This window comes from Daktulosphaira vitifoliae, unplaced genomic scaffold, assembly GCF_025091365.1.
Source record: "Daktulosphaira vitifoliae isolate Bord-2020 unplaced genomic scaffold, ASM2509136v1 Scaffold_4, whole genome shotgun sequence".
In the NCBI taxonomy this organism is placed as follows: Eukaryota; Metazoa; Arthropoda; class Insecta; order Hemiptera; family Phylloxeridae; genus Daktulosphaira; species Daktulosphaira vitifoliae.
In genome coordinates this window covers 39,803,394-39,816,645 of record NW_026099575.1, presented here as the reverse complement: position 1 = coordinate 39,816,645, position 13,252 = coordinate 39,803,394, and the positions used below count along the sequence as shown (strand labels likewise).

At 25.0% G+C, this 13,252-nt stretch overlaps 2 protein-coding genes across 4 annotated transcripts in view; one reads left to right on the top strand and one right to left on the bottom strand.

Moving 5' to 3' along the window:
* Positions 1 to 4,436, bottom strand: part of LOC126905535 (serine/threonine-protein kinase SMG1) — a 39,731-nt gene extending 35,295 nt beyond the window's left edge. The window contains exons 1-7 of the mRNA XM_050685321.1: positions 4,217 to 4,436; positions 3,779 to 4,027; positions 1,890 to 2,005; positions 1,659 to 1,825; positions 1,509 to 1,590; positions 1,398 to 1,445; positions 36 to 161 (exon numbers count right to left, since the gene is read on the bottom strand). Of these exons, the coding sequence (XP_050541278.1) occupies positions 36 to 161; positions 1,398 to 1,445; positions 1,509 to 1,590; positions 1,659 to 1,825; positions 1,890 to 2,005; positions 3,779 to 4,027; positions 4,217 to 4,235 (807 nt within the window). The 5' untranslated portion in view covers positions 4,236 to 4,436. The remainder of the gene's footprint in view (positions 1 to 35; positions 162 to 1,397; positions 1,446 to 1,508; positions 1,591 to 1,658; positions 1,826 to 1,889; positions 2,006 to 3,778; positions 4,028 to 4,216) is intronic.
* A 390-nt stretch (positions 4,437 to 4,826) lies between these two features.
* Positions 4,827 to 13,092, top strand: LOC126905537 (out at first protein). Of its 3 annotated transcripts, none has more exons than XM_050685326.1 (5): positions 4,829 to 5,031; positions 6,911 to 7,024; positions 8,728 to 8,862; positions 8,975 to 9,158; positions 12,772 to 13,092. In XM_050685326.1, exons 1-5 carry the CDS (start codon positions 4,945 to 4,947, stop codon positions 13,044 to 13,046), a joined length of 795 nt encoding a protein of 264 aa, XP_050541283.1. In that variant the 5' UTR covers positions 4,829 to 4,944; the 3' UTR covers positions 13,047 to 13,092. The 3 variants fall into 3 exon arrangements, with proteins under 3 accessions (XP_050541285.1, XP_050541283.1, XP_050541284.1); XM_050685327.1 differs by lacking the exon at positions 4,829 to 5,031 and adding an exon at positions 5,911 to 6,166; XM_050685328.1 differs by lacking the exon at positions 6,911 to 7,024 and having other exon boundaries at positions 4,827 to 5,031.
* The last annotated feature ends 160 nt before the right edge of the window (positions 13,093 to 13,252 follow it).

The window sequence follows — 13,252 nt, the reverse complement described above, 5'->3', positions numbered from 1 at the left end:
ATTATTGTAATAAGTATACCTAACCAAATACATACCTTAAAATAGGGTTCAAAAGCTTCACAGTATACATGAGAAAAATTTATAGCAACTTCAGCAGTAACTGTTATTAACTCAGGTGAATCAATAGATTCTAAAGCCAAATGCATATTTTCCAGTATGAGCTGAAATAATTAATTTATTATTAATAATGTATTAAAAGTAAATTAAAAAATAATGATTGGTTAAAAAAAATTATATTCAATAAATGATATTGAAAAGTTGATGAAAACTTTATTTAATATAGAAGTTAAAAAAATTTTTTTTTATGACTTCCCACTTTAATGGCTATTTCAATGTAAAAAATATTAAATAAGGCCAGAACGTTAAAAAACACAGATTATTCAATATAGACTTAATCGAATTAAAATTTTAGACTTAACCTTATTATAACTTAAAGTTTACATAAAAAAAAAAAAATTATGTGAAATTCTTAGTTTTAATTACTTTCTAAAAATGGGGCTTTTTTTGTGAAAATTGACGTTTTTCAGCTCACTTAAAACCATTAAGAAGTTATTATTTTATAATGATTTTCAAATGTGGTATTGTATAGTGTATAATCAATGTTTCAACTAAATTTCAAATATTTAAAACAATTTTCTTGGGATTTAGAGGAAGTTAGAAATTCTGTAAAAATACACGTATTCTAGGAGCATTATTTCTGTTGGGCGACTTAATTTCAAAAAAAATTTTTTTTGATTTTTTAGTTTTATATCTGCTTAATACACCATAAAAATTTGAAGTTTGAGAAAAAAGTGTAATATGTCATTGAATAATCTGTGTTTTTCAACATTTTTTACATTGAAATAGCCATTTAAGTGGAAAGGTCATAAAAAAAAAAATTGTTTTAATCTAATTATATCATAAAAAAATAAACCTTGAAAATTTAACAAAAAAATGAGTGGATATGACAACACTTCTGAATGATTTGGCATGGATTTACCCTATTAAAAATTGGATTTCTGGGTAATATTTTACTAAAAAGAAATTTATATTTCTTTCTTGTGAGACAGACTTATAACTTATCTTGGATTATATTTAAATAAAAATTCTCCTGTTCAGAGAAAATAGAGATATCCCATAAAATTCTAAATGAGAATGATATAAATTAAAAAATAAATATTTACAACCTATTCCTGAGAATATATCTCAGAACAAATTATACATTTTAGCATCAATGCAAAGCTGAGAAGATATTGATTTTACTATGATGTAATTTTTCCATGTTACATAAAAGTTTTAAGCTAAGCCAATTTTGATGATCTATATGTTAAAAACTCAGATTTAATCTAGTTTAACTATATGCTTCATCAGAAGTATCACTAAACTATATATTCTAAACATAACACTCAAATACTTACGGGAGCTAGGTTTTCCAAATAAGATTTTTTTTGATCTATTAAAGACAGCTAGAATAGTTAAAACAAAATTTTAGTACTTCATTGCTATAAATAGTATATAAAATAAGTTACCTCATAAAAAGCTAACATTATTAATGTCTTAACTTCTTTGCTACGTTCAGAGTTATATTTATGAAAAATTAGATCAATATATCTAAAAAGCAAACATATAATAGTCTAAAAACGTATTAATATGTATATGGAATAAAATAAAAAATTTACCTTTTACAGTCATATTGTAAAGCGTGTCCAAATTTTCCTAAACATTTAGCAATTGCACATTTACCATATGATGAGAGAGATGTGTGTAAACATTCATATAAATACTCAATAATGTTATCAGTAGCACGTCTGATATACTTTTTATTTTCTGGTAATAAAAATGCTTCCTATAGAAAACAACGATAAAATGACAAATTTTTAATATTTCAAAATTAAACTTCATAAATATACTTGAAGTTGATTGCATAATGATATTAAAGTTCGAGTATCTTCTTCATTGACCATTTTTCTAAGAATCTTTGATATTTTTGAATCTTCAGATTGCCCATTATGATTAGAGAAAGTTTCTAAAATATAATCACAATTATATAAGAATAAACAAAATTATATTTAAATATTTATTTTGATTAATTTTAATTTGATAGGGGATATGGAAACAAAGTTAGCAAGTATTTCTTTAATAATTTAAGTGTCATGCTAACTATCAGGAATATTAATTACAATCTATTACTTAATCGTAATGTTGTTGTATCAATGCTAGTGTAACTTAACACAAAAAAATTCTTCCCGTTTTCTTACCCCATATTTCTGTTTCCTAACAAGATAAATTTTTGAAATTAAAAACAAAGATTAGGCTCTAGATTAGTTATTTAGTAACTTAAAACAATGTAAAAAGTGTAACTCTTAATGTTTAGCCATTTTAAAATTTCAAAGTTTTTATATTTGTTACTAACTCATCATTAAAATTATAAGATGATTAGAATTAGAAGATTCATAGTACAGGTAGAAACGTACAATTTGACACAAAAATTGGCTTTATAGTGTAAATAAAGGAAAAAATCAGAAAATAATTATTTTTTCAAAATAAACTGTCATCCATTCTGATTTTTAGTGAATGAAAAAATTATGTATTTTAGTGAGATAAGACAGCAAAAAAAAATGTTATCCCTACCAAAAAGCTAACTTTGAAATGAGTCAACTTACAACCTCTCCCTTTCAAAAAATCTACTTATCAATGTAGTGATACCCACATTTTGGCTAATTTAAAAATTATGTGAAAAATTGAAAAGCAGAAAAGAAAAGATTATTATTTCATGCCTCATTAAAAAAAAAAGGCTAAATATTAATCAATACAAATAAAGGAAAAGTATTAGTATGAGGGTAGGATTGAAATTTATGAACTACAGAAAGAGATAACTTGGCCCATAATAAAGATATCATTACTTTTATAGGTGTATTTTTTTAGGAAGGGGTTGGAACGTCGCTCTTTTTAATAGTCAATTCTTGTTGAGGATAATTATTAGCAAAATGAAAAATATTGAAAAAATTAATTTAAAGAATTTAATAATTTATTTGAAACATTTTTACATTCATAATTATTATCCACACACATGTTACTGATTAATTTCAATTGACAATTCTAAATTTATTAAAGTTATAAAAAATGCAGTGCAATAATTAACACAATTAAAACAAAATGTTGTCACAGGAATTTAAATAAAGGCAAATTGCTGTAAAATACCACAATAATTTACAATAAACTATAAATAATATCATTGAGTTATCTATAGTTTTTCTTTCAAGTAATAAATGATTTCAACTTATCTGAAATTCAATTGTAATTAAACTAATACTAAAACACATAATTTTAAATAAGATATTGAAAAAAAATTCACAAGTATTTGAAAAAACAAAAACTTATCAAAAATTGTCTTTATAAGTATATAGATATTATTGTCATGTTTTATTTGTCATATCAATTATCTGACTACATTCACTCTTTCTCCAGAATCTGTGATCTACGGAGAAAGTTTTTAACACATAGAAAGTTAATACATCAATACCCTTTTAAACAACAATATTAGTAACTTTTCCATTTCTGTCACATCTAATAAATTTAAAGGTGTCTTGAGTAATAATGCAATAATTTTTTGAACATTACATATCATGAAAAATTAGTTTTAAAGTTATTACTGCACAAAATAGTAGTATTAAGTATTTTTCAAAAATTTCTATTAAACAAGAAAATTATGAAGATTAAATCTTCATTAAATGGCTTAACAATTTAAAATTTTCAATAAATAGTAACTAAATTAAATTATAATATAAAGATATATTACCACTTGAACGATAATTAGAATAATATGTTGACTTGCTTGATTCATAGATGTCATCTTTTTTCTTAAAAGATTCATCATTATATTTACGAGAAGTTACTCCATGTTCACTTATATAAGAACGATTTTTAATAACAGATCGATGACCTCTGTAAAAGGATCCAGAAGATTTGTTTCTCTGAAAGTCATCTTTTCCATAACTACCGTTTTTCATGGCACGATCTGCCATTACCATGTCTTTCTTAATATCAACTAAAATAATTATACACTATTTATAATTATACTACAATATGATACTAAAAATTATTTCAAAATAAAATATTAAATATATATAAACAGTTTTCAAACCAACATCCTTCATACACGAAACTTAACTTGTTTACGATAAATATATATTTAATTTTAAAAAATTTGACCGAAAAAACACTAAATAATACTCACATTGACAAGTTTCATTCATTACCAACAATCTTGCGCGGATTCATTGCTAGAATATAAATTGAATGAAAAGGGGTTGATACTAACATGAGTACTTTTTAAGCGGTTATCCCTGATGAATGAGCAAAGGGTAAAAATTTTAAAACGCATGCGCTATCAAAATGATAATACTTCAACAATATTAGATAATAAAAGTTATTAAAATAAATGATAATAATAATAATAATAATAATACAGTTAACCTTACATTTCAACGAAATGAGTTATTTTATACTCTTATCGTGAAAACCGAAGTACTCAAAATGTACCTTACTAATTCTTATAGAAATGCGCCATCTATCCATTTTTTATAACATAAATATTATTATCTTTAATGTTTTTAAAAAAAAATCCTTAAATAAGGATTTATAATAAAATTCACCATACTCTAAACTAGTGAGCATTAAAATCTTATCAATTTCAAAGGCGGAAAGGACCTTTTAAATAAGACAATAGAAAATTATTATTGAAATGATAGATCTTGGCCATAGAGTAATACTCTATGATCTTGGCGCCTGTTTGAGTTATCACTTTTGATTACTAATAGATAATACCTCACTATTCTTAAATTTTTTACTGTTGTTGATAAAACTATATTTTTAATGATTAACTAATTCAAAATATAAAACGGCATTATTGTATATATATTGAAATATATACACAATTTTTTGCCATGTACATTTGAACAAATAATGAAATTAGTAGAAAGAGTATTTACTTACTTCATATGTTTAAACTTCATGTGTGTAAATTGCCTAATAATAAATGTAAAAAATCAAGTAAGTTTTAAATCAAATTAAAAATATAAAGTTTTAAACACTATTTTTAATTAGTGTTTATACAGTGACTTTGATAGGGGTGCCAAAGAAGTATGGCTTTGTAGTCTTTTCATTATTATTAAAATTATAAATAATTTTATAAAAGTTTTTCCATTGTTTGAGAGAATTTCTTTATAAAACGACAAAATCGGAATAGACATGCTGGGGCTTATTTTGAATTTTACTAGCCTACCAATATTTCCTTTTTTTTTATAACAAGGTAATATTACCTTGTTACTGTACAACCTACTAATATTTTAAATAAAAATGACTTTTTATTATCACTTTAACGAAATAACATGTGTGTTTTTATATGCTTGATACAATAGTATATTTAAATTTAGCTACTCAAACATAGATTATGACTTATATCAAAAAAAATACTTAAACTATTTTAAAAAGTAGGTTTTTAATAAAATGTAGCTTCTTTTTTTGAATTTTTCAAAAAAAATAATTTTTAGATGATGTTGATTTTTACAATAAAAACATTGTAACAAACACAATTGTTCCATCTTACTCATTTAGTTAGTTAAAAAGAACATATTTTATCCACAAAAAAATTGAATTTGGGTCATTTTCTTTTTTAAGTTGGTATGTTTAAATAGGATAAAGTTTTTGAAAAAAAAAAAATTGAGAGATAAATACATTATTTTGAGAAAAGTAATCCATTAATAATAAATTTTTATGAATTATTGATATATCAATTTGTATGACATTTAGAGTTGTTGGGTCATTAAAGTTTTCAAACTCACGGGATTAAATAGGTGACTCAAATATTATTTAAGAAAAAATTACTTTATTTTTAAATGTAAAAAATGTGTCTTTTTGACTTGAATATATTTAACATTGTTATTATAAAAAAAAATTCAGACTATATTTGAACAACCAAATTTAAATACACTTTTGTAAGCATATAAATGCATACATTATGGAAAAAATTACAAAAAATATTTTGGCCTTAAACTATATTTGTTCCAAGAAAAATTTATAAAATTAATATTACACATTTTAACATTATTTTAGTTAATAGTAGGGTACTTTAAAAAAAGGAATATAAAGTATGTACAAGATCAAAATTTTGTAAGACCATTGCATGGTAAGTACTCTAATATTGAAAATTCAAAATTAAGTGGAGTAGAGGAGAAAGACTCATTTCACATAATGTGTGAATGTAAAGCCTAATCCATACTAAGATCAAACTACTTGATTAAACCTTTTCCTGAAATAGAAGATATTAAAAACTTAAGACACAGAGAGATACTTAACTTCGCCAGATATACAAGAATCATTGGACATCCATAGGGGTGACTTGATAGTCTATTCTAAGTATAATGATAGGTATAATATAATAACACTTTGGTGATATCAATTAGGTGTGTAAAGCAAATCAAGACAATTCGATATGAGATGTGCACAATGGACCAACAGGTCTGAGTGCATGGGCGTTATGTTGACCTCACTAATAACTAAAACTCAGAATTGACAAGTATTCAATTACCTGTTTTTATATGCTGTATATACATATTTTCTTATAGTAAAAATAATGCCCTTTACAATACAATAGCATATTAAGTCGTTTCTAGTACGAATTCTTAAGCTAAATAATATTGTTTATCTATAACAGAAAATAGTAAATTTGTTCCATTTATTATTATGTATAATATAAATTATAATTAATGCACTAGAGTACTCACAGTGCAACATTCATAGTAATTATTTTTATCAATGAGTATTATAAATTTAAAGAGTATACAATTTACTATACTATAATTACTTTTTTTATTATTAATTTAGTTTAATGTAAGTTTAAAAGTTGCTTAACTTGTTACATTAATTTAAGAATGGAATAGTTATAAAAGAAACAATAAAAGCAAATTTAAGTGATGATTCAATTACATTGGAGCTGCAGCTGCCAGATAGCACATTAATAACACAGCACATTGACTTCACCAAAGTAAATATTTATTAAAAAATTAAATAATAATATTGTACCTACTTTCAAATAAAACTGAGAAAATAATAGGTTGTAAAAGTTAGTATCACTGGGAATTAAAAAGATTGATTAATAGACTGATTTTCCGTTAGTGTATGGTATTTAAAGTGAAGTTTAAGAGGTATGATAAATTATATGATAGGCTAGGAACAAAGTAAGGTGATAAAGAAGTCTGTAGACTTGCAAAAGTAAGTAAAAAACGGTCTTGAGATTATCACAATGTATGGTGTATAAAAAGTGATAATAAGAAGGTGCTAACTATGATGTAAAGAAAAAGGTTGAAAGAGTGTTTTGGGAAATTAATGAATGAGGAATATCCTAGAGAAGATTAGTATTGATGAGAATGTAAGACACATAATTTAGTGGGGAAAATGTCTAGTCTCTTATGTGATAAGATAATGCATAGATGGATGAGTGGAGTCACTAGAGAAGATAGGATAAGAACAAACATATAAGAAGGAATATGGGTGTAGTGTCAATCACGAATAAGATGAGAGTAAATAGACTTAGATGGTTTAGTCATGTTATAAGGAATGGAAGCTGTAAGAACAGTTATAGAAATGAATGTTAAAGGTAGAAGACCAAAAAAGAGATGGAGGAATATTATTAATTGCGATATAAGGAAAACAGCTGATGTGAGCGTAGACGACGTGGAGATTGTATCATGTGGAAATTTAGGATAAGGGTGGCTGACCCCAAGTAGTTGGGATAATGGCGAGGAAAAAGACTTACACTTTGATTTCATTATATAGATGAAGAATAGATTACTATCAGTTATTTTAATACAATTATTATAATTTAAATACTTTATGTAATTTGTAACAAATTTAAAAAATTATAAAGTTTTTTATAATTTTCAAGATCAATAAGCTTTTTTTGAGTTATTACAGATATTAAACTATCAAATCCTTTTTTTCTATTCTGTATTATTTTGAAAGAATTTACTTATTATTATTTAACGTAACATACTATATGTTGTACTATATGTTATACTATATTATGTGCCCAGGAGTAGGATTCTTTGAAGTTCCGACTAGGGTCCACATTCCGAGTCAATGGTCAATGGTGGACCTGATGTTGGTTAGCCAGGAAGCGTGGTTGCTCATCCAGGCGTTTGCTAAATCCGTCTTGAAAAAGAAGGTGGAAGTGGAACGCCTGAGACAGAGGGAGCCACGCCGCCTGGCACAGGAGGACTTGAGGCACTGGTTAAGGCCGGTGCCTTAGGTTCTTACTTTTGTATTTTATGTTTTTTTTTTGTGAGTTATTTTGCTAATCCTCCCTAACGGTTCCCACGCTGGGATCCGGCTAATGGGAGGGGCCACACCGCGTTGTGAATTATTAAGACGGCGTGGGCTGCTCTAAAGTAATACCCAATAGCAGTTCCAGAGCGGCCCACAATAAGCCAGTCGTTAGAAAAAAAAGTTATAACTTACTACAATCAGATTAAATAATTTTTCAGTTAAAAAACTCAGTGGTGTTGCTCTATGATGATGTTAAATTTCTTGTAATCAAACTAAAAGAAAACTTAAATTTAGTTTTAAAAAACAATTTTAGGTATACACTATAACTATTAAAGCTAACTCAATATTATTTATGCTTAACTTTTTAGTATTGTTTTGCTTTTTAATTGTATTTTAACTTAACTATTTTTATATTTCTTATAGGAGGTTCAAATAATACAAGTTTTATTATTAGGAGAAGAGGAGCGAGGTCAGAAACCATTTCAAATTGTGTGTTTTGTTAATCATATTTATCCAAATGAATTTATATCACCAGATGCCATGGCAAAACTTAGACAAGTAAGAATTAAAAAAATATAAAATATTAGAGAATTACTGAAGAAAAACATTAAGGCTTTTTCTTGAAATATCTTATTTGCTAAAATTATATTTTTATAATTTAATATTTTAGAAAAATCCAAGTACAATAAGAACGTCTGAAGAGTTTAAAGGTATCTTTAACATATCAGTAGATTTAAAAATTAAACCAAGAGAAAGCCATGATATTTCATCACACATATCTTCTTTTTGTTCAGAAGCTCATGACTCAACCTTTACTAGAAAAGTTGATATTGAGAAATGGAATTCTTTATCAGGTATGCAAATTTATTTGATTGGGATTATTTTTCTTCACAAATAGTTAAGTTTCAAGTGATGAATAATTATAGAAGCAACAGGCCCATATATACATATCCAAAAATCATTCTCATCATCATTTTTTTTTTTAAGTAGCATTCTTCTTCAGTTTTCCGATTGGTGCTGCCTTCCTACAATTCACCTCCATTCCTTCCTGTCTTCTATTTTCCTCTTAATATCAACATAGATTAGCATAGTGATCAAAAATGTAAAATTCTATTAAAAAGTTATTTTTCCTAAATAAATAAAAATTGTAATAGGCATCAAAATATAATCATAAAAAAATTATAGAAATTCCCAATATGAAATTAAATTATTAGAAAATATAAATATTTTTGTATGTAAAAGTCATCTTTGTGATACCACCTTATAACGCTCTGACTGATTTTCAACTACGCAAAAGAGTACATGTCTCCATATTTTTTATTCTTTTATGTCTTTTCAGTGTAAACTTTGTTAAATAGTATTTTTTAAACTAAAATGCATAGAAAACGAATATTCTAATTAGTATTGTATTAAGTGCTTATAAACCAGATTCTGGCTCCTTCTTTTTATAATAGCCGTGTCTACCATTGTATTACCTAAAACCTTTTTCCTACAGTTTTTCAACTAGGCACACATCAAAAAATTTTTAAAGTTTCCAGGTTTTGTTTATACAGAGTTTACTTAATTTATTAAAAATTCAAAAATTGAAATTCATCAATAAACTTTTTATAATTTTTAAAATGAATTACTGAATGTATATAAATATTTAGAATAAATTTAGTCCAGTCACATTTTCCATTTTTATATATATTTTATAAAGTAAATAGAGTTCAAAATGTTTTTATATAGCAAATAAATAATCAAAATAATTTTCCTCAGGTTATATTACAGAAAATTTTAAGATTATATTCTCTAAATAAATGAAATTTTGTTTCTTGTGTAATAAAGATTGCAGTCGGCTATATGAATGATTTAGTTTAAAATAGTATGATTTCTATTTTTAATTAATAATATTATTTATTGTTCATTTTACTTACCTAAAAGAGTAAATTAGTTTTTTAAAGCTTAATGTTATAAATATAAATACAATATAATAAAAACCCAGCACATGGGGGTCACGGCACAGTGGTGACGTGGCATAGTTTGATCAAGTAAAATGATATCTGACAGTGATTCAAATCACTATCAAAAAAACGCTTTGATGCAAATCTTTAGATAATGTTTAATTTTAAAAAATTGGTGGATTATTCCAAAAGCTACATGATCTGCTATTTTCTTATTAATATCCTGATTAATATAAAGTATGGCGAATGAAAAAGGGATATCAATATTATATCTCATAAAAAATTGTGTTGATCCATACACTTCTCAAAAAGTTATAGCATTATAAAATTAAAAATGTAAAAATAAAATCGAGAATTTTCAAACAAAAATAGCATTTGGTAACTATTACTACCATACTTCATGGTAACTACCATGAAGACAAAAAATATATATATTGATTTGTTCATTTTTGAAAAAGTTATGGCAGTTTTAAGTAAAAAAAAATTTTGAAAATTAGCGATTTTTATATTTGTAATTTTTTTGAAGATTTCCCTCATTTACGGGGAACGAGGAAAATTTTTGGAATTTTTGAGGATAATGTCTTAGACTATATACGATTTGTGATCTTTTAACGTATCGTTGAAAGAAATTGGTCCAGTGAGAGCTGAGAAAAAGTGGTAACAGACACAAAAAAAAACACATCATAGTAAAACCAATAGCTCATCAGCTTCGCATCGAAGCTAATACAAAATAACAATTTCAAACAAGTTAACAGTTAATTGACTAAACAGAATAATATAGTAATTCCTTAATATCTGATTAGTACAGTGTGGCAACAATTTTACATAAATTTTCAGCTTAATATTTATTTTTAATATTAATTGTCTTTCCCGTTACTTTTTCTGTGATCCCAGAAGAAAGGAAAATCAATACACAGAGTATTCAGTAAGAAAGAAAACAGCTCAATTGTTATAAACTATGAAAACAATAGAAACCCGTTTCCTTACTTACTGAACACTATATATTGTTTTTTTTTTTTATGGAAACATTGTCATTTCAATTTTATTTATTTATTGGAGTGCTTCAAAGTTTTCCAATTAATGAATGGTCTACTATAATTCAAACTGAACACTTACTCTTTTGGAGACACAATTAATTTAGGGATTTAAATTTAAATTGATTAACTATATTGTTAAGGTTCTTCTTCTTTTTTCTTGTCTTTATTCCAACTGTGTGGGGTCAACCACATTTTAATATTATTAAGATGTCCCGTTATTATAATCTTCTATTTTCTTCTCTCCTACTGGACCAATTTTACTCATCAATACGTCAAAAATTAAAAATTACAAAACGTATCTAGTTGAAGTTATTAGCGCCATAATTTTGTTTCAAAAAATTACAGTTGTTAAGTAGTTGATATTTTTAGTTTTATTTTATGTTGAAATAACTTTTTGAAAACTGAATGGATTACTATACAATTTTTGTTGATAATACTTCAAACATTTATCTTACTGAAACATGATTTTTTTAAAAATTCAATTGTTAACTAAAGTAACTTTATTAAAAAATCATAATCCACTTTTGTCTTTTCAATTTTCTTATAATGTTCCAAGAAACTTATATTATAATGTAGATTACAATATACAATGTACTTTAAAATGAAAAATGAAAAATTATTCTAAATTTTCGAATTTAGAATAATTATTAATAATAATTTTAGGAGTTATTGGGTATTAAGCTAAAAATCTTACAATTTTCGGTAAAAATGTACAATTTGAAATTTTTTGAATAGCAATGGAATATCTACACTTCTAAGATAAATCAAATTTAAAGTTTTTTTTGTACTATATGATTAAAAAAAAAAGCACATTCTAATAATTTATCTTTTATGAGTAATTGACCTCTTAAAACATTAATCATGTCAAAAGTTCCAAACTGTAACAACTCAAAAAATGTTAATTTTTGATATTAAACTTGTAGTTCTAAAGAAAAACTTTCCAAAAATCTTGAATTCTAAGAATTATTATTAAAGCAAAAAGTCATTCAGTCTTTGAAAAAATGGCCAATTTTGTAATATTTTACATAGTTATGAAATACTTACATCATTCAAAGTTATTTCAAATTAAAGCCTAATATATAATTAAAAAAGAAAAATGTTTCAGTGACATGATCTGTATGAGTAATTGATCTAAAAGTCAAAGATAATCTAATTTTTAGTGAATTAAATTAAATTTTTTTGAATTTATTACATATAACATATTAAAGCATTTTATAATGGTGATTTTAATCACTGTCAGATATTAATCAACACATTAATCTAACAGAATTCCAAAACTCTAAACCCTTGATCTCTACTGTTCTTCACTTTTTAAAATTTTAAAATAATTGTTAAAATATTAGATATAGATGTAGTATTATAATTTTAATAATTTTATTTATTTTTATTTCAAATAAATCATTTTTTTTTCTATGAAAGTTAATTACTAAAATTCATTACTAAATTATTTATACTTCAATGTTTATGTTTGATTACCAAAATTTCAGGTAGTTTAATAAAACAATATGAACACACAGATCATAAGGTTTCCAAACCAACCTTAAAATTATGCCGTGATACTGTTAAAATGTGGACTCATTGTTTATGCACTATGGAAGTAGTTATTCCTTGGTATCCATGTGCTTTGAAGTTCTGCAAAGATCATCCAAATAAGAAGTCCACAACTATTGAAAGTTATCGCTGTGGTATTCATACATGTACCAAGACTTTTAATTTTATGTATAACGTTAAACATAAACTTCAATGTTTGTCAATTGAATGATAGCAAAAAATTTAATTTTGTTAATAAAAAAATTAATAAATAATAAGATGCGTGTTAATTGTTTTCCTATAAATTTTATTAAAGACTTAGTTTGTCTTTTTGAAATTAACATAAATGATTATTAGGTGAAAAATCCTGAACTTGTATTTCATCTAGATAGTTAAAGAAACGAATATCTGAATGTTATCTCAGGTAATGTACACTCA